At 32.9% G+C, this 20,554-nt stretch overlaps 2 protein-coding genes across 4 annotated transcripts; one reads left to right on the forward strand and one right to left on the reverse strand.

Annotated features, from left to right (window-relative positions):
• Window positions 1-2,136: 2,136 nt before the first annotated feature.
• Window positions 2,137-5,144, reverse strand: LOC110807208 (uncharacterized). The gene is made up of 5 exons (XM_022032255.2): window positions 4,834-5,144; window positions 4,646-4,749; window positions 4,150-4,327; window positions 3,738-3,860; window positions 2,137-3,614 (listed from the first exon to the last, which is right to left on the reverse strand). The coding sequence occupies exons 1-5, from the start codon at window positions 5,017-5,019 to the stop codon at window positions 2,436-2,438; spliced, it is 1,770 nt and encodes a 589-aa protein (XP_021887947.1). The 5' UTR covers window positions 5,020-5,144; the 3' UTR covers window positions 2,137-2,435.
• A 1,500-nt stretch (window positions 5,145-6,644) lies between these two features.
• On the forward strand, window positions 6,645-14,862 carry LOC110807251 (ALG6, ALG8 glycosyltransferase family). 3 transcript variants are annotated; one of them, XM_088210575.1, is made up of 7 exons: window positions 6,645-6,900; window positions 7,518-7,991; window positions 8,099-8,282; window positions 8,386-8,493; window positions 11,805-11,966; window positions 13,025-13,160; window positions 13,804-13,837. In XM_088210575.1, exons 2-7 carry the CDS (start codon window positions 7,576-7,578, stop codon window positions 13,827-13,829), a joined length of 1,032 nt encoding a protein of 343 aa, XP_088066701.1. In that variant the 5' UTR covers window positions 6,645-6,900; window positions 7,518-7,575; the 3' UTR covers window positions 13,830-13,837. The 3 variants fall into 3 exon arrangements, with proteins under 3 accessions (XP_088066701.1, XP_088066700.1, XP_088066699.1); XM_088210574.1 differs by lacking the exon at window positions 13,025-13,160 and adding an exon at window positions 14,135-14,862 and having other exon boundaries at window positions 6,648-6,900; window positions 7,513-7,991; window positions 13,804-14,056; XM_088210573.1 differs by lacking the exon at window positions 13,025-13,160 and adding an exon at window positions 14,135-14,862 and having other exon boundaries at window positions 6,649-6,900; window positions 13,804-14,056.
• The last annotated feature ends 5,692 nt before the right edge of the window (window positions 14,863-20,554 follow it).

The following is a 20,554-nucleotide window of genomic DNA, read 5'->3' on the forward strand; positions in this document are numbered from 1 at the left end:
GATCCGAAGGTCGCCGCCGATCAACTGCCCGCTCCTGATTCTTCCGCCGATAATGTGTATACTAAAAAGGTTAGAGCTGCTCGTATCTGTTACATTACATGCATGTTTGTGGGGGATGATGATTTCTTCCCTGATTCTGTGTTTGGCTCTTCAAGTCGAATCAAAGAAAGTAAGCTTGAATTGGAAGACGCTACTTCTAGAAAATATATATATATATATATATATATATATATATTGCTTCAGTTCTGCGTAAAATTGAACTAAGTTGCCTCTTTGTAAGGTTGATTTTCAGTGAGGTGCAAGTGTTTTTCCACTTTCGAAACTAAAGAACCTGATAATGACCACATCTGATGCTTTTCACTCTTTTTTGTCCATTTCTCCGATACCAAACAAAATGAAAATTTTGAATGTCTCCTATCTGCACTGAGAAAGTTCCATCTATCTCTTGGATGGTGTCATAATGTTAAAATGGGTAATTGGAGAACTACTTGAATTTGAAAATTGATTGGCAACATTTTTCCTCTTCATGCAATTTTGTAGAGGAAAAGATTTACAGGATTGGGAACAAACTTGGATGTCTAAACTTGAAATCAGTGTAATAATTTCCTTCATTTTCTTAGCTTCCAAACCAAGCATCAAGTCCATGAATCACTTTTTTCTTCCCTTATTTTTTTGTTTGTTGTCGGGGATGTAGAAGCTCAGAGTAGTTGTGAAGCCACTGGAGAAGCCTAGGCTTGTGTTGAAGTTCATTTGGATGGAAAAGGACATTGGTATCGCTTTGGACCAAACTGTACCAGGCTATGGCACAATACCCTTGAGTCCTTACTTCTTTTGGCCTAGGAAGGATGCTTGGGAAGAGCTCAAGGTTTTGCTTGAGAGCAAGCGCTGGATATCACAGATGCAGAGGGTTCACCTTCTCAATCAGGCTACAGATGTCATCAATTTGTGGCATGCAAGTGCTGGCAATTTGCCTTAAACCTTTTTATATGAAAGCTTTAAATTTTTCTAGGCCTCTTTTTTGTTTGTGTGTTCTTAGAAAAAATTAACGATTTTTTTTATTTTTTATTATAGGCTTCTGAATCATGAAATGATGGGGTTGTTTTGTTGTACTGCAATTTTGTATTAGAGTTCTTTGTGTTGTTTGTATGGCCTCTTGCTGAATCAGAAATGGAATATGGTTTTAGACTGTAGAGCATGTATATTCATAGTCATGGGAATTTTTTTAATTTATTTATTAGTTATGAACTCCCAAAGCAGGATAGCGGTAGCATTAGGTATCAAACCTTAGATACGGTAGCCTCTATCAACTAAATCTGCAGAACTAAGAAATAAGAAACACAACCTAAAGGAGGATAAGCTATCCTCCAGAAAGAAGAAAAGATGCAAAGAAGACAAATAAAACAAAAATGTGGAACTCAATCCCTTTGCAGTGCAGAAAGAGGAAACTTAAGGCATGCTGTTGTCTGCAAAAAAGCCAAGTGCACAATGCTACCTAAATATTGTTAACATAATAGGGGGAGATTGTTGAAAATTCTTGCATTTTTCTCCAACCAAAGAACTACATATAGCCTACTTCCAAACGGTGGAATATTCCAAACCACAAAAAGAGAACAGTAGAAACAAAATCTCTTAATTTAGAGGGCAAAAGACAAGCCTAGTCCAAACGATGAGAAAAGTCTACTTTATACCTTCCAAGCTACCTCGCAATGCAGAAATAAGTGGATGTTATGTTCCAAACTCTGAAAGTACGTGAAGCACACATCAAGAAAGACCAATATGGGGTTTGCAAACTTGAAGCAAATCATTGGTATTAATTCTTTTAAGGACCGGTGCCTAAATAATAGTTTTCACCTTATAGGGAATTTCAACTTTCTGAAAGGAGAGCAGAAGAACATGGTTATCTGCAAGAGAATTAACAGTTTCACATTGTCATAGCTAAGAAGTTGCAGCTTGTTTTTGAAGAACAGTAACAGATTGATCATAAAAGAATTTCTGTTCCTGAAGAAGGAAAGAGATAGTAATTGGTTAGAAACAAAACGATTAGTACTATGCCGATTGAAAACTCAGCATGCAACAGTGTGGCCAGTTTTAGCAAATTTGGGATGAGGTACTGATTCATTTCCCTCTACAAGGAGCTTTCTGTAACAATTTCTCTTAATATAAACCATAACTCAAGAAAGTTAACCAAGAACCAAATGCACCTCCAAAGAAAATTCTCTATTTCCGATAGGAAATGATGGCTAAACTTTCTAACTTAACAACAATTTATTCTGTATGTTTAATAGCAAAAAAGATTTATTCCATGTAGACAAACAAATCTAACCTAGACTCTGTCCCAGCACTGTATAATAGCAATAATGTGGATGCTCTACAAAATTTAGGTTTCATGATTGCACTACATAAACAGTTGGAAGAGCATCAGTTATAAGTGCTACTTAAACATGATGTTCTGTTCTTGTCCTCACTGATACCCACTTCTTGTTTATGACTAAATGATCTGATAGTGGGTGGTTTTTAGAAATCAAGCTCTGTGTGCTTGTCAGCGTCGAGGTTCCTGCCATAGGTTTTTTTGTAGTATCAGCTCTGGAATTTAATGGAATCCACTTTGGCGATCGATTTGGTAGGTTTTCTTCATCCTCTTTCAAAAGATTTTCTTCCTCAACCGTCTTATTCTCTTTGATAATTTCAGATTCAGTTGTGGGTAGGGAACATTTCAATTCAAGATCCAAATCATGAACTCTGTTCCCAACTATTTCATTTCTGAACTGATCATTCTCGCATGACTGATCTGAAGAAAGTTTTCCATCATTCGAACTTTCTGTGTGAGAATCTGAATTATTAGCAGACAGTATTTTCTGTATATCATCTTGCAGTGCCACAAGATCTGATTTGGAAGATAGATTGTTGCCGATCAGTATGCCCTTGTGAGAATCTGAACTATTAGCAGGTGGCATCCTTTGTACCTCTTTTTCTTTGTCATCTTGCATTTCTTCCTGATCAGTCTGATTGATCTTCTCTGCCATGTCTGAGCCTTCTGTATCCAAGCTGAAGTTATCAACTGGATGGATGTTGTCGAACTCTAATATGTAATTTGAATGCTTAGATCCTTCCGAAGACTCACATTCATCACCTGAGATTTCAGGTGTTAATGACCCTTTAGAGTTGTCCACCTTTTTGTGATCATTTGAATCACTTTGATCGTTTGAGATTTCAGCTGTTAATGACGCTTCCAAGTTATCCATCATTTCATGATCATTTGATTCACTTGGGACGTTTGAGATTTCAGGTGTTAATGACCCTTCAGAGTTGTCCATCTTATCGTGATCATCTGAATCAGTTTGATCATCTGCATTATTGTCTTGTAATTCAGATCTGGAGAGTTCAAAAGCAGCTCTAGCGGCTGCCGCTGCATATGCAGCTGATTTAAAAGCCTCTCGTGCAGCAGCAGCTACATCTTTGTACATTTTTCCACCTTTAATAGATTCGGATAACTTCTCATCTATTTTAAATTCTTCAGATAACTCATGTTTGTCACTGCCAGCTGCCAGATTATCCAAGTTTCTTGGTTTTTCAGGCTCTGGCTTCTTCTGCTTCTGCTCTACACCTAATTTCTCCTGTAATAATTTTAAATTAGTCATTCAAAAAGTTTATTTCAAAAGAAAAAAAAAAAAGTTTACTATTCAAAAAGTAAAAATCAGCTGTCTGTACATATTATGAGTAAATACAAGAACCCTTACCTCAGTATTTGCAGGAGCATCTTCCTCAAAATGAAGTGCAATATTATTTGCAGAAGCAATTTCTTTCAGTATTTTCATTTTGTTTTCCAAGCTCGGGCGTCTTGTCGAGAACTTTTGTATCATCTGATAAAATGTTTAAAAAGAAAATGTGAGAAGAAACTAATGTGAAGCTGAACCGTTCAACTGTCATAAAATTCTAAAGCTCGACCCGAAGACAAGTTCCATCTAATTTCATAAAATTCTATAGCTTAACCTGGAGACAAGTTCCATCTAATCTGTGTTCTGTTTACCGTTTAAATTCATCAAGGACGAATTCAAAAATTGTGTATTTCATAAATTTAAACAGTAAAAAAGTAGTACAAGTTCTTAATTTGATATTGAGTTACTGTAAACTAATCCTTCAATTCCCTACCTTTGGATCCACCCCGCAATTGTTGCGCAATTCAACAGAACGAACAGCCATGTCTTTCCCAAATTTGGAAGTTAATTCCCCACGAATTTGTTGAAGTTCTGGAAATTCTCCACTCCGTGAAGCTGCAAAAATCAAGCTTGATATCGCCTCCTTGAGTTCGTCAGGACAATCTCTCTCTCTGCACAGAAACATTCACACAACATTTAACACTATCAGTACTTCCACAAGCTTTTAAAACCCTACGGCGTGTCCGAGAGATTATAATACTTTCGTGGTAATTGTCTAAGTACTAGACGATTACTCCACGAAATAACTAAATTAATATGAAAAATTAGAAAGTTATTATGAAACACGATACTTCCGAGATACCACAGTAGCGATCTACCAACTTACAACAGAAGAAAACACATATATACACACAGGCACGTATCAGATAAATCATGCAGCCAGTTCTGATATGAAATTGAGTACTGGAATAGGAGAAAAAACTACACACTTGTTCTTTTGAATCAGTACAACTCTCTCTATGAGAAGATGACAGTAGTTTTCTATCATAACAAACGCATCCAACATGTTCTGCTCCCTTATCACCTGCTCAACCTGCAAACAGACCCACATTCAATCTCAGCAAGTTGCAAGCCATACATGCACATGAAACAGAGAGAAAAAAGACTGAGAATTCACCCGAAGAAGAGCACGGTCATGGTGACCAAGCTGAAGAAGTTCAATGACGTCGGACCTGGCAAGCGAGCACCGGACTCGATGCTGGTTTTTGAGGAAGGCAATCCTGGACACTGCAAGCTTAACCAGGGTCTTGAACTTGGATGCCCTGAAGTTTCTGCCAAGCAGAGCATCCAGTTTCCTACCCATAATATTTCTCCTTCTCTGACTCACCTTAAACTTCAAGTTTCACAGGCAAAAACCCCTGAAGAACCTCACAGCAGTTATGGTTTGGCAGGCTATAATAAAAAACCCCTATGTATATATTTATATGTTGTCATGTTGGTTGTATCTTTTTATATATGTAAATTGTTGATGTCAAAGTTGAATAAACCAGGAGAACTGAGGACCCATTTGAGATTTTTAGTCAGCTTTTCAAAATTGTTCCCATAAAAAAAAAAAAAAAAAACTTTGAAATTGTCACGTGACCTTCGGCCGAAGAAACCACAGAACTCGTTTGCAGGTGAGTCAATGGGGGGGAACGGTCAATATGTTCTAGAAAAGTACATACACACATATATATATATATACACATACATACATACATATATTATGCGTAACACGCAATTTTACCAGGTTAGAACTAGTTAAAAGGTTTCTTTTGAAAAATGTACAGGGTAGTCCACCTAACCTTAATAGAAAAATAATAAGTTTAAAACCCAAAAGTAGGAAGAAATGAGTCGATACCAGCTGGGACATCTCCGAACCGTGCCATCCACACGTGTCCTCCCAGTCAGCGCTCGGCACTTCTGCCACAGCGGCATGTCGCCATGACTCGGTCCACGTTGTGCGGCGGCCACGCCATCGCTCGTCTTATCTTACCATTCACCGCCAATTCGTACGGGAGAATTTTAGAACGTAATTTTTACAAAAAGTTTGGTTAATTTTATATTTAATTTTCAATAAATTTTACGTTCTATTTTTTTATATTTTAATTTTAAATTTTCAAATTTTACTTTTCAAATGTATTTATATATGACATAGAGACTTGATAGATATGTATGTGGGTATGCGTACACCCTGTCTATTCCACAACTTGTAGCGCCCAAATTTATTACTTATGATGTGGAACCCTAATGACATTAACATAAAGCTCGCATGATAACGACACCTTTGTAATTACTCTTACGTAAGTATTACGAAAATTTAATTATTGACTTAGTCTATCGTCTTTATATTTTTAATAATCTTTGAAAATTAAGGCATCGATAATGATATTTGATTCATATTTATCATATTATATTTAATTTTTATTATTTTTATACGATTATATATATATATATATATAATTACTCTACGTAATAAAAATAAAATAAAATTTTTTTACTTTGTGTGTACATTGTATTAAATTATATTTAATTATAAACTATTTGAAGTAAATTATTTTTTTTAGTGCAAATAATATTTTAATTAAATGTAATAATAAGATTAGCAAATTGTATGTTAAAGTTAGAGTAAGGAAAGAAGTTGATCCTTTTTGTATTAGGGTAAAATAGGATGTCAAATTTTATATTTTAATTTGAAAAATAAAATTTAATACTTGCTAAACAATATAATTATATTTTAATTAATATATACATATACCCATATGATTTTATTAACTGAAAATAATTTCTTAAATATATATATATATATATACATATATACATATACTTATACCCACAAAACTCAACCCAACACATCCATCATAAGCCCATATCAGCCCAGCCCATCTGATCTCAGCCCAATCAGGAAACTAACTCGGGAAAAGGAAACGAAGAGACTCAAGTTTACAGTGTCTCTCTCTCTCTCTCTCTCTCTCTCTCTCTCTCTCTCTCTCCAGTCTCCAGTCTCCAACTCTCCAGCTCTCCGATCTCTGCAGAGATCTGAGGGCGACTCTTTCGCTGTCATCGTTCACGCAAGGCCGATTACTTGCGGGTCCTGACCGCGTACTCTCTCTAGGTCTGAGCGTGATCCCTCTGCGGTGAAGGTTCTTTTCCCCTTATTCGTCTCTGAGTCTTGGTGTCTGCCTCTCGCCGTTGGCTGGAACTGGTAAATCATAACGGAATCTGTATGCAAACTTCTTCTTTCATAGATATTGACGGTTTTGTAGTAGGTTGTATAATTTTATATTATAATTAAAAAAATATGAACTTTTCTTTTTCTTTTGTTTGGAATTAGGTTGATTAATCATATGGTTCAGATATTAACAACGATGTATTAAGGAATTAGGAAAATTTTTGGAATGGCAGTTGAACTTGTAGGTTTAGTTGGGTGTTTTGAGTTGGATGAGTAGCAATTTTGATATGGGAAGAATTTGATCTTCTATGTTAAAACAAGAAAAAGGATCTTGCATTTCATCTGGCAAAGAAAGATGGGTGGCATTTTGGAATGCGTTTGATCTTGCATTTTATTGTTCAATTTTTTAAATTACACATCCTTGCTTTTGTGTGATAATGAAAAAAAGGGGTGATGGAGAGGATTAATTTTACTGAAGAAATTATATTTGCGTGTAGGGAACGGAATTTGATTTCACATTTATTTGGATATTTGCTGTGCTTTTTCCTTTTCATGGATGGAGTGTATTTTTACTATTATTGTTGAAGCCTGAAAGGATCCATCGATCTCGTAACCTCTACTGAGTTTTGATTGTTATGCATGAAGCTCAGATTCCAAAGGAGGCGGACTTTTAATGGACCTTGCAGCACAGTAAAACCAGAGAGGGAAATGGGAAAGAAGAAGGGCACAGAGGTGATGAAAAGGAAGGTATTTGTTGATGATGGTGGTAACTTTGATGATACATGGTGGTGGTTGTTACACAAAGGCATTACTGTCTCATTCTTTTGTATCGCCGTGTTTGCCATATTGGTTCGGATAGCTGTATCTCTTCATCCTTACTCTGGTGCTGGCATCCCTCCCAAATTTGGTGACTATGAAGCACAGAGGCATTGGATGGAGATCACCCTAAATCTTCCAGCTAAAGAATGGTACAGGAATAGCACTGACAATGATCTGAATTACTGGGGACTTGATTACCCTCCACTCACTGCATACCAGAGTTATATTCATGGTCTGTTCCTCAGATCCTTTGACCCGCAATCAGTTTATCTGTTCACTTCACGTGGACATGAATCTTATCTTGGGTGGGTAACATAATGCTACCTTTTTTTCCCTGATTTAAACTTAATCTGGTTCTAACTGTGTCATTTGTGTTCCCCCTTCTATTTCTTCTCCTGTGTTTTTCCTGCAGAAAATTACTCATGAGGTGGACTGTTTTATCCTCTGATGTGTTGATATTCTTTCCGGCAGTTCTTTATTTTGTGTTAGTGTACCGTGCTAGTCAGAACAGAAATCGTAAAAGTGATGTAGCGTGGCACATCGCAATGATTCTACTCAATCCTTGTCTGATCTTAATTGACCATGGTCATTTTCAGGTTTAGAAAACTCTTCTGCTCTGTAATCTAGCCTTTTTCTTTTCACTCCTTTTTCTGAACTATGATAATATAATCTTCTCATCCATTAGTAGTTTTGTTTCAGTACAACTGTATCAGCTTGGGCCTTACAGTGGGTGCTGTTGCTGCAGTTCTATCTGAGAGGCAGCTTTCAGCATGTGTCCTATTCAGTCTTGCTCTCAACCATAAACAGGTGCTTTTCCACTTGGCTACTGTTTCTATTTATAGCTTTCTCAAATTTATTTTTCTAAGCAGTATATCTTGTCACATTTAGTCTACTTCATATATGTTAAATTTATCTACTTGGATATACTGAATGATTGTAAACGAGATAGGTTTCTGGATTCCCTTTGAAAGATTAAGTAGCTGAAGTAAGTTGATCAATTACCTTCAGACATTAGGATCTGCTAATTTCATTTTGTCGCTAGTTTTCTAAGCCATGCTGCTGCTCACCAGCATATCGTACTATTTAGTGGACAACTTTATGACGGGTGCTACTAATGGTAAAACAAAAAGCAAGAATTGAACTGACAGTAAACTTTGTGTATCCATGGAGCAGAATAATCCACAAGAATCCAGAGTCAGCTGGAGCAACTCTTCCAATTGCACTCTCGCCAAAATCTGCAACGGTAGTAGCAATTTTTCGCACAGGGTCGTGAAGTACTTTAAAAGATGGATAAATGAATCCTAAACTATGACCAGGTTTTTGTACAAGATTTTGTTCCTAGTGCTCTGGCTTTCTTGATGAATGGAGAGCCTGACCTAGTTAAGAACTTCCTCTTGAAGACACTCCAGCTTCAGGGTTGGGAGAAAAGAATTGAGAGATTTAAGCTTGGGGAAGGTGCAATACCAGTAGACTTAAATCTGTCAATTCTTTTCTCCCAACCCCGAAGCTGGAGTATCTTCAAGAGGAAGTTCTTAACTATGTCAGGCTCTCCATTCAAAAGCACTATGAACAAAATCTCGTACAAAAACCTGGTCATAGTTTAGGATTCATTTATCCATTTTTTAAAGTAATTCCCGACCCCATGCAAAAAACAGATGCTATCATTGCAGATTTTGGTGAGAGTGCAATTGGAAGAGTTGCTCCAGTTGACTCTGGATTCTGGTGGATTATTCTGCTTCATGCATATGCAAAGTCTACAAAGTCTCCGTGCATGTGACAGTTTTTCATATCCATTTTTTATTTCAAAAATAAAGAATTGAACTGACAGTCTCTTTTAACATCTATATTGTAGGACAAATAAGATTCATTTATCCACTTAAGGTTTTTGGAGATAAGAACCTTGATATAGTGATGAATGTGAGGTTTTGGTTTCGGGCAAGTACGCACACTCCGCCACCCATGCCCCGTAAAGAAAAAACTTTTATTCATATCCTTCCTGTACCCAAATTGGGTTTAGATCTAATTACCTGTCCCTACTCCATGGGTAATGTCTTATACCCGACTGGCAGAACCTCGAAGCCCCACTGTAACAACTAGTTCCCCATAAGTGTGCATTATTATAGGAAACACATCATCCTTAAAAATTTACAAAAAAGCAAGATGCAAAAATCCCTTTAAATAAGTATTAAATTAGCCAATGTATGATGAGCTGAAACTATTTAAAATAATCTCATGTCAACAAAAGTCCAAACAATTCAATTCAAAGTAATCCCAAAAGTTCCAATCTCCACAAAGTCCAAGTAAATATTATAAGACAATATTGAGCAGATACCAATTAGTTCATTAAAAATTGTATGGAGAAATTTTAAATGAAAAAGAAAGTAAAATAAGAACCTGAGTTCCCAAAAGAATTTGTGGCAATCATGCAATAAGACCGCTGAAGTGAAACCTGCTAAGAGGATCCTACTGAAGGAATTGTCTATGTCCATCCTATAAGTCGCACGATTCCTGCAAAACTAAGTATGCAGATCCCTAATGAGCTATGATGCCTGATGAATATCATACATTCTATTTAAAGGCTCAATCACTTTGGTAGGATATTCAATTACATATTTTTTCAGATATGTATAAGTATATTTCTGTCTAACAATCACGTATTTTCCTTCATCGTCTAACGTATTTATTGACAATCAATCATATAAGTAAATTAATATGAGTTCATATAGTGACAATAACAGTCACGTATTTTTCATTCTAAACAACCATATACATAGAGCCGTAATATTCAATAAAAAAAACATCAAACCCTTCTTAACGGTTCTAGAATCATATTCCTCATCAATTCAATATCGTAGCCTGATTCCTGCATTTGGTATAAAATTTCCAGCCCACAAATTCCAAAATTTTCGAAATCACATAAGTAAATCTAATCAATCGAAATCCAGAAACTACCAAGCAACGCAAATCGCTACTAGAGATCACATGGCTGGCTAAGAAGGCCAAAAACTACCAGTATATGTGTTTTTTGGCTATGAAGGCTGGCTAGTGCTGGTGTAGACTAGCTATGAAGGCCGGGCATGGGTTTAGCGTTCTCTTTTTGTCTTTTGGCAATGAAGGCTGGTTTAGGGTTTTTGGAAAAAGTTAGGATATTTTTTCTATAATTCTGATATCATGTTAAGAATGGTTTGATGTTTATTCTATTGAATATTATAGTTTTATATATATAGGTTTTTTTAAGACGGAAAAGAAGACAAAAATTACTATTAATTATAAAAAATGTAATTTACCCTTATATCTTTTAACCTAATTTACCATTTTTTTAACAAGATCAATTAAAAAAGTTCAATCCACAATCATAGAGATTGGCAACAAGGTTGTCACAAACACAAGCAATGACTTCTTTTCTACCAAAAAGAAAAACAAAACCAATGGGCTGTTAAACATTCAATTTAATGAGAGTATCAATAGATTTTTGTTCTCTAAGCAGTCTTCTACATAATTATGAACCACTCATATATGTTAGGGCGTCTACATAACTTAATATGATCAGAATCCTTAAATTGAAGAACAATAACAAAATAAAACTGCTTACCAAAAACAAATAAAACCTTAATAAAATATAATCTGTAAAAGTCTTGCTAAATATAATAATTATAGTGGTAATTTTATATTAGTAAAAATTACTAGATGGTCCCACATCGTAGTGATTTCTTAAGCAAACTCTTCCACTCATCCAGAAAACTGGGTATTTACGCCTCGGCCATTTTCAAATATGCATAAATATTCATCTAACTCACCTCACCGTTCAAAGCCAAATGAAAAGTCTTGTATAAATGACCAAGAACATGTGCCTTCTAAGGTTACCGGAAATATACTTTGACAAGCAGAAAGAAATGAATACATACACATGCTAACTTACACTTTCAAATATCCTGCATATTGTTAATGGACTGTCCATATTAAGTTATGGAATCCATTGTGTCGATTTAAAATTCCTCTTTTGACTTCTCTTTTGGTCGTAGATTGATGATTATTTTTTTTAGTTGTAGGTTGATGATTATGTATTTATTTATAATAACGTTTAATATAGAGTTTTCTTTGTCTTTCGCATATTTCAGATGAGTGCATATTTTGCACCTGCTTTTTTCAGCCATCTGTTGGGAAAATGTCTAAGGCGTAAAAATCCTCTACTCGAGGTGTCCAAATTAGGTTTGACTGTCCTGATAACATTTGCTATTGTTTGGTGGCCGTATATCCATTCAATGGATGAGTTTTTGGGGGTAAGTAACTGATATATAATCTTCTTTCACAGGATTAGTTTCTGTTATTATCTTTTATATTGGTTGATAACATTTACTAATTTTTCATTGTGCTTTCTCTGAGCCAACTAGTCTTGGCTATTGACCTTAGATAGAAAAAAAGGATGGCTGTCACTTACATCTGGTTTTCTTGGATTTTTTTCTACTTTTGGATGAGTACTCAAGTCTTGCTATTATAAATGTTACAAATTCTCAAATTTGTAAACTTCCTAAGTAAAATTTAGGCTCCATTTGGCTCACTGAAAATGATTTGATGGAACTCATTTCCTCTAAAGTCCAGTGAAAGATCTTTTTCAGTTAAAGAAAAATGATGTAAGAAAAAAAGGAGAAAACAACCTTTTCAGAAAAAAAGTTGTTTTCCTTTGACCGTACAAACTGTAAACCTCCATCAGTGTTGTCTCTATCTTTCCCTTATATCTCAAATTTATCCTCTTATTTTTATTTTCTTTTGGTTTTGTTATGCTCTTCCTCCATGAAGTACCTTATTTTACAATATTTTATTTTTCACTTTTTTAATGATCTATTTTTATTGTGAAGCCTAAAAGTCTCTTATCTTATTTTCCTCTATATATTTTTTTTCTTATGCTTTAATTCTTTTCATTTATGAGTATGATAAACTACTTCTATTTGTAAATTACGATCATGATAATGTTGAATAATTATCTTATTAGCTTATTGATGGAAAAATTAAAAAAATGCATTCATGTTATGCTTAAAGGTTCTTATTTTTTAAAGAGTTTTGATGTGTTTTCTAAAGGGATAAATATACTCTTATCTGTATTGTAGTTTATGTTTATCACTAACATCATAGTTTTGTATTATTACGATTCTACAACCTAATGTTTTGTAGGATTAGAACTCAACTTAATATTATAAGTAGCATGTTTGTGTGATGAGTAAAATCTACCATTGAATATTTTCCATAATCATTCATGGTACCAGAGCCTAAACACAATTTTCTTTTTGTTGTTTCTCTTCACTACTAACTGTTAAACAAATCGAATTCTCTCTCTTCTCAGTCGCAAGCTTCTCTCTCTTCATCTACCAGATCCACTTTCTGTCTCTTCATCTTCTCATCTGCAAGCTTCTGTCACTTTCCTAGCCATTTGATGTTCTCTCTTCTCAATCGCAAGCTTCTCTCTTTTCATCTACCAGGTCCACTTTCTGTCCCTTCATCTTCTCATCTGCAAGCTTCTGTCACTTTCCTAGCCATTGAATGTGATTTGTTTTCGTGTAGAGATGCTTATGTAATATTTCCCCATAAAGTTAATAATTCTTTTAGTGCTATACTAATTAACAAAAATATTCTGTATTTTTATCTAAACGAGTTATTTTCTTTGAAAAGTAAAGACTTTCTATGAAACATATTTTGCTTCAGAAGTCATCTGCAAATCTAGTGGAGCCTTAGTTTTTGGAGTAGTTAATTTTTTACAAAGACATAATTTAATTTTCCTGATATACACATATATATTTGCTGAGAGGGCCAATACGAAATACAGTTTCCCTTTGAAACATGTTGATAATTTCCATTTTCCAGGTAGAGTTGTCAAACATAATTTAAAGAAAAATACATTTTCTTAAATAGGATAACTGAAGGGGTATCCAGTGCTGCCATTTTTCAACTGTCGTAGATAGATTGTGTTCCTTGAATGCTAGAGAACACAAATACCTATAGCTTTTCCAAGATTATTAGTAAGGTCATTTATTGCATTTGAGATTATAGGTCATATCAAGTTCTGCCATAAATTTGACCATGAAATGTTACTGTTTACACTAAAATGTCAGTGCCCCATTACAGGTTCTTTCCCGTCTAGCTCCTTTTGAAAGGGGAATATATGAGGATTACGTGGCCAACTTTTGGTGCACCACATCAGTATTTATAAAATGGAAGAGATTATTTACAACACAATCATTGAAGTTTCTCAGCTTAGCTGCAACTCTTTTTACCTGCTTACCCTCAATGGTTCAGCAAATATGGGCCCCCAGCAGTGAAGGTTTCCTCTATGCATTGCTAAATAGCTCTTTTGCGTTCTACTTGTTTTCATTCCAAGGTAGGTTCAACTTTTTCTTTCTTTTGACAATTTAGTTGTCTTGTGTTTTAACATTTTTTAAACTGTATATAAATGCAGTTCATGAGAAGTCAATTCTACTGCCTCTTCTCCCTGCAAGCCTACTGGCCCTTAAAATGCCTCATCCTTTCAGTTGGTTAACACATTATGCTCTATTCTCTATGTTTCCTCTTCTTTGTCGCGACAAGCTGGTACTTCCATATTTTTCCATATGTGCGCAATTTTTTCTTTTCCTTCATGCATCCTTTGGACTTCGTGGAAGATGCAATAAGAAAGATACCCTTTTTCCTGGCAGCACTGTCCCTACTCCCTTTTCTATTTTATTTCGCATTATTTATTTTTTCTCCCTCATTCTTCATGTTATTTACTTAAAGGTGCAGCCTCCAAAGAAGTATCCTTTCCTCTTTGAAGCAGTGATCATGCTTCTCTGCTTCTCTTACTTCGTGTTATTTACTCTGTATGCCAATTTAAAGCAATGGATGTTGTCAAGACAGTCAACATCAGGGGATACAGAAAAGAAAACGCTTTGATTCTTGTTTCTAATGCTAGGCTTATACCCAGGTTCTTCCTTTGAACTCTTTTTTTTTTTTCTTCTTGACACAAAAACCAGAAATTAGATATGATGACGGCTGCTAGATATGTAAGAACATGTTAGTTTATAGTGAAGAGAACCTCCCGGGTCTCAGAAGCATTTTAATTTGTTCATTAGACTTCACCAAATTAACATTCTTGAATTGTGACTTCTTGTTAAGTTTCATCGCATAATATTCTTTTACAGTTCTGGTTGATTTCTGGGTTCCTTTTGGAGTTGAAAGGTGTCTTAGCATTAAATAATGGGAATTGAGAAGTAAGTGCATGTTAAATGGCTTGTCTTAACAGGAGTTGAAATGTTTGAATATGTTATTTACATGGATTTTGCCTGATTGATGTAATGCATTTTGGTGACTAAGCAATTTGTAGCTATATGTGATTATCCTGTTTTTGTACCAAGCATGGCCTTGTAGAAGCTGAAGTTTTCATGTGATCAAGAATATGTAGATATTACCCCAAAAAGGGAACTTATAGAAATTATTTTTTGCTGCAATACAGTGTAAGATGACTTGTATGGAAGTCATTGAATAGGCTATTTGTTTCCTTCTTATAATTCATTTCATTTTAAACATTTTCTTTAGAAGAAATCTTATGAATCAAACAGGGTCCCCTGAATCAATCAAAGCTCAGAAAGGAGAAGTCTTTCAAACAAATATGTTTTATCGGCTATGAAAGTAACCCTTCTAACTAAGGTATCGTGATATAATTTTAGGAACTTAACCAATTTAAACAGTGGGAGAAAGGCATATAACATCCTCAGAAAATGATGCCAAATCGAAAACCAGAAGAAGAACAAGAACAAGAACTAAACCGAAAAATTTTCGTTCAACCTCTTCTAAACAAATAATAATAGGGTCTATTAAGTAATGGGTTATAGAATATGCAAAGACGAAGCTGAGTAAATAATTATAAAAAGCTATTCTATAGGATGATATCTAACGGCCTGATCTTCCCTTCTCCTCCCTCTGGGACAGTGTTTTTATCATCCAAGATTCTCTTCATTCATTATTATGCTGGTACTAACCATTCTCGATTCTTAATATGATTGAACTCAGTTTTATGTATATATTATTGTCAAGATGGTATATCACTCTGATATGGAAGTAGATAGAGTCTTATCATCCACATTTTCTCTCTGATAGGTTTCCAATCAGAAGCCTTTTTAATTTTGATAGGATTTTTCTCGTTCGGGTGAGAACGAACCACAGCTTTGTTCTGCAAATTGAAGATGATCTTTACTGCTGCAAAATGGTGATTAAATACATAAACATTCTAACCGAAGATGAACTCGGAATAAAAATCTTGAAATCAAAATAAAAGATGAGCTTAAAGGTAAGATTTTGGCTGATTCTGGCTAACAATTAGGCTCCATTTTCTGCACATATTCTTTTACTCAGGCAAGCATATCGTTTGATTTTGATAGTGGGCCGTTGTGATCTTCCTGGTGCATCGCTCTCTCTCTCTCTCTATATATATATATATATATGTATGTATTCTGTGGTTAACTTGCATTAGAATGGTACGTGAAGATCATGCTGTGGTCTCTTTGGTGATTAACTGTTATGAAATCTAAACCTAAAGTAAGCAGTTCATAAACTCAGAAAATTGTCGGTGGCCACAATATAAAAATCAATACAGTTGATAAGTTATATTTAGTAAGTACTTCGAATACATTAATATTTGACTTATTAAATATTTTCAACAATTTGTATCTGTCAAAAATTTATAAAATAAACATATTTAATCATAAAAGAGAAGCTGTAATGGCCCAGAACTTGAAAGAAATGAATTATAAATTGAATGCGGAAGCGAAATAATAGCGTTAGGGTTTACATTTTATACACAATAATTCAGAATATTCAATAGAAGTACAGGAATGTCCATTCTAAAAAAATAACGAATAGTCAAAGAAATAAATAGAAAGTAAACAAGTGAACATCTTATTTGCAACTCTCTTGTGGATCGAGATATGGATCTTGGTCCTCTTGATCTGAAATGATTAATGAAAGAGTGAACTACACTAACCCAATAAGAATGTCACACTATTCACCGATGCAGAAACGAAGGCTGGTAAAAATCATGAAAATATCTAATAAATAGCGAAATTTTTAAAACTGACATATAGAACCAATAGCACAATCAATATCATAATCTCATATTTAATTAACCAGAATAACAACTTTTACTTTTTATCTGTCTACTGGTATCCATTTTTTTATCATCCACATATTTTTTTTTTAATTTTTACATTAAATAAAAATTCATAAATTTAAAAATTATATTTTATATATTAATTTTAAAATTTTTAAAATTAATTACAGTTATTATTACAGAATCTATTATATTTTTCTGAAATAAACAAACCCATTAAATATTTTGCCGACATGTAGAAAATTCATACTGTAAAACTTGAATATACTGCCTGCAAATTGATATTTGAATATATAATATATACATATACATATATATATATATATAAGGAGACATTACTTTATATTCAAATCTCTTATCTTTGTGAATGGAATAATCTACAAATATTGATATTCAAAACCTCCTACCCGAAATGGTCAGAGCAAGTTTTCTGGGTTGATTGAACAAATTGATGCTTGTTTAATCTGAAAAAAGAAAGAAACAAAAGCAGAAAAAAAATAATAATAATAATCTAATTTGGTTTAATTGCATAGTACAATTAACTTTTTGATTACAGCTAATTAAGTGTATGGAGACTTATCTAATTACTTTTGATTACAGCTAATTAATTGTGTTGGGACTTATCTAATTAGCATAATTTCCTTATTTAAGCATTCCTACTCTACCTGCTGCCTTAATCAGGCAAATGCCATTTAATTAGCTTTCCTAATTAATTATTTATCTCTGTTAATTAATTTCAACCAAAGGACAAGAATAAGGTTCTCTTTTCTTACCAAAAAAAAAAAAAAAGCAGTCTTTAACCTACTCTCTGTCGGTTCAATTATTCATACTTTATTTTTTTTTCTGTTCTTTTAGTACAAGAGAACACAAAATTTCATTTCCAAGTTTTATTCTCTTAAGGGGAATCAATAGAGAATTTTTTTTACGAATTTTTTAATTATAATATGAATTGACCGTATTTTAAATAATGATAATGATATTTTTAATTTTTTTTTTACGTTAAAATTAAAATTTTCTTTAAACGATCTGAAAATACAATTCTTTGAAATCGGTCTATTGTAAAATTTATATAACAAAATAATAATAAGAATATACCCATATAATCAAATATACAAACAATGCTTTCTGAATAATGTACTAACTTTATGTATAATTTAGATGCTATTTTATTGCACGAAGTAAGAAAAGAATAATAATGTTTCCTTAATTGAGAAACCCTAAACCTAACTAAACCCTAAAAAAATGTAAAGGGGAAAAACATACCGAACCATCTTCGAAAAATTTGTCTATCTTCCAAATTGATACAATTAAAACTACACAAACCATCTAAATTTTCATCATGATGCACAACCAAGATCAATCCTTTCTTTCCTCCTTTGGCCAAAATGGCCAAAATCAATGTTCTCGGTAGGCATCTCCACTATGAAATAGATGTTGCCAAAATTTTAGTTTAGATTGAAAGGGCAAGTAAAATTTTCAATTAGTTTTAGTTTGGATTTGGAAAAATTTTAGATCAAAATTACATTTATAATTAATCTAATATAATATAGTTTGTAAGCATACAATAAATAGTTAAAATATACTTCTTCAATTCAATATCGATCTTTAATCCATTCTCTTGTTTCTTTCGCATCTTACCCACAAGCTCGCATACACTATATACACACACGAAAATATCAATCGTATTACCTCCTAATCTTTGAAATATTAAGATTGGTAAAGAACCGAATTTCAGTATCCGTTCAACAAGATCTAAAAACATTAAATGTAATATATCTAAGTCACTTTACGAATTCTTTTTCAACAACTCTTTCTATTTCAAAAATAATATACCTATTATAATTTTTTTACAAAATAAATAATAATTAGAATATAAATATATAGTATAAAACCACAACTAATAAAATCACACCACTAGGTTATAATATAGCTGCCGGTAACAAGGGTGTGTATATATATAATTATATATAAGAGGAAGGAACATGTCCCCTCTCCCTCTCCCTCTCCCTCCCATCCTTTTTGACTCATTCAAAAAAATTCTTCACTTTCTCTTTTTGCTTCTTTCTAATTTTTCTTTCTGTAAAAATTAAATTTATTTTCAGATTAATCATTAGAACATTATGCTTCTCTCTGTGCTTTCCGTCATTCACTTAAAAGAAAACATAGTGAATCTTTCAATAATATAGTATCTTTATCTCCAAGTTTTACAGTATATATATATATATACATATATACATACACATACACGTACGTATATGTATAAGGTATTGTTTATCATGCATTGTATGGACTTGCTGACCAAATTCTAATCATAGTCTTAGTATTGTTTGTAAAACTTGGACGATCGTAATCTATTTATTGACTTGCATTTTGGACTTCAAGTTTTCTAAAAAGTTTTATTATTCTCGTTACAGTTGTGATAACCCTTTTTAGTGGGAACTAGGAAATTTAAAGTTTATATATCTATCGACAGCATAATTTTTGCTGTTCTGTTAATATATATATATATATATATGTATGTATGTATGCAAGTTAAAAAGAGAAAACCGAAGAGAATACTACAGCCAAATTCTGAATATATATATATATATATGTATAACGTATCTATGTATACGCTTATAATATATATGTAAGGGTGGGGGTGATAATTAAGTTGTACGCACCGACTCACCAATCCGCAGCCACCTTAGTTTCAAAGTTGAACAAATGCAATTCCAAATCCCCAAATAGAAAAACATAAAAAGGGTTTTAGATTCTTGAAGATGATGATTCTATCTAATTTATTATTAAATTCCTTTTTGTTATTTAGTAAACCCTTCTTTTATAACAATATTTAATATATATATATATATATATATTTGAAATAAAAATAAACATAAAAAATACGCAAATATACATTCTCTTATAAAAAAAAAATAAACGTACTAATAATTTAATTATGGATGATATCTCATATTCGAATCCACTTAATCTTACTCGGTTTAACCTAACCTAATATGATATTTTTTTTATTAAAATACGAATTTAGATTGCATTGAATTTATATTAACTTTTTAAAATATATCCGAACCTGATTTATAAACGCATGTATATATTAAATTAAAAAATGTAAACTCGCTCTGAATTTGAGGCAAATTCAAATTTACTTTTTATTGGAACGTGTTGAATTCCAATTTGATAAAATTCGTCTCAACATGTTTCATTATCATCTCTAAATTCAAATAAACGATGATTGATGCCTGAGAATATATAGTTGAACGTACTAAATAATATGCAAGAATTTGACTTTAAATTTTGTCTCGTAAAAATTTTAAATTTAGTTATACAAGAATTTGCTTTTTTATTAAAAAAAATATATTCTTTAATTTTCAATAATTTCGGCTGGCTTAAATAATAATAATAATTTCACCTCACCAAAAAGATGCTAAGGTAAATACACCCACAAAATTCAATCTAATGAGCAAGAATATATATATATTTTTGACATTGATTATATTAATTTATGGGAGTAAATGCATATAATAAATGAATTTAAGAAAAGTTATAGTATAATTTTCTCTAATTATAATAAAATATAATTTAACTTATACTTTTAATTGACTAATAGACCATTATAACTCTACTCCCAATAATTGTTTTATAAATATTAAAAGTGTTATTCAAATAGTTGTTGATTAAGAACACTTTTAGTGAAAAAAAAAAAATTTATTTGGGATTTAATAAAAATAATTCTCAAAA

Source organism: Carica papaya, chromosome 1 (genome assembly GCF_054855325.1).
Source record: "Carica papaya isolate Zhongbai chromosome 1, ASM5485532v1, whole genome shotgun sequence".
Lineage (NCBI taxonomy): Eukaryota > Viridiplantae > Streptophyta > Magnoliopsida > Brassicales > Caricaceae > Carica > Carica papaya.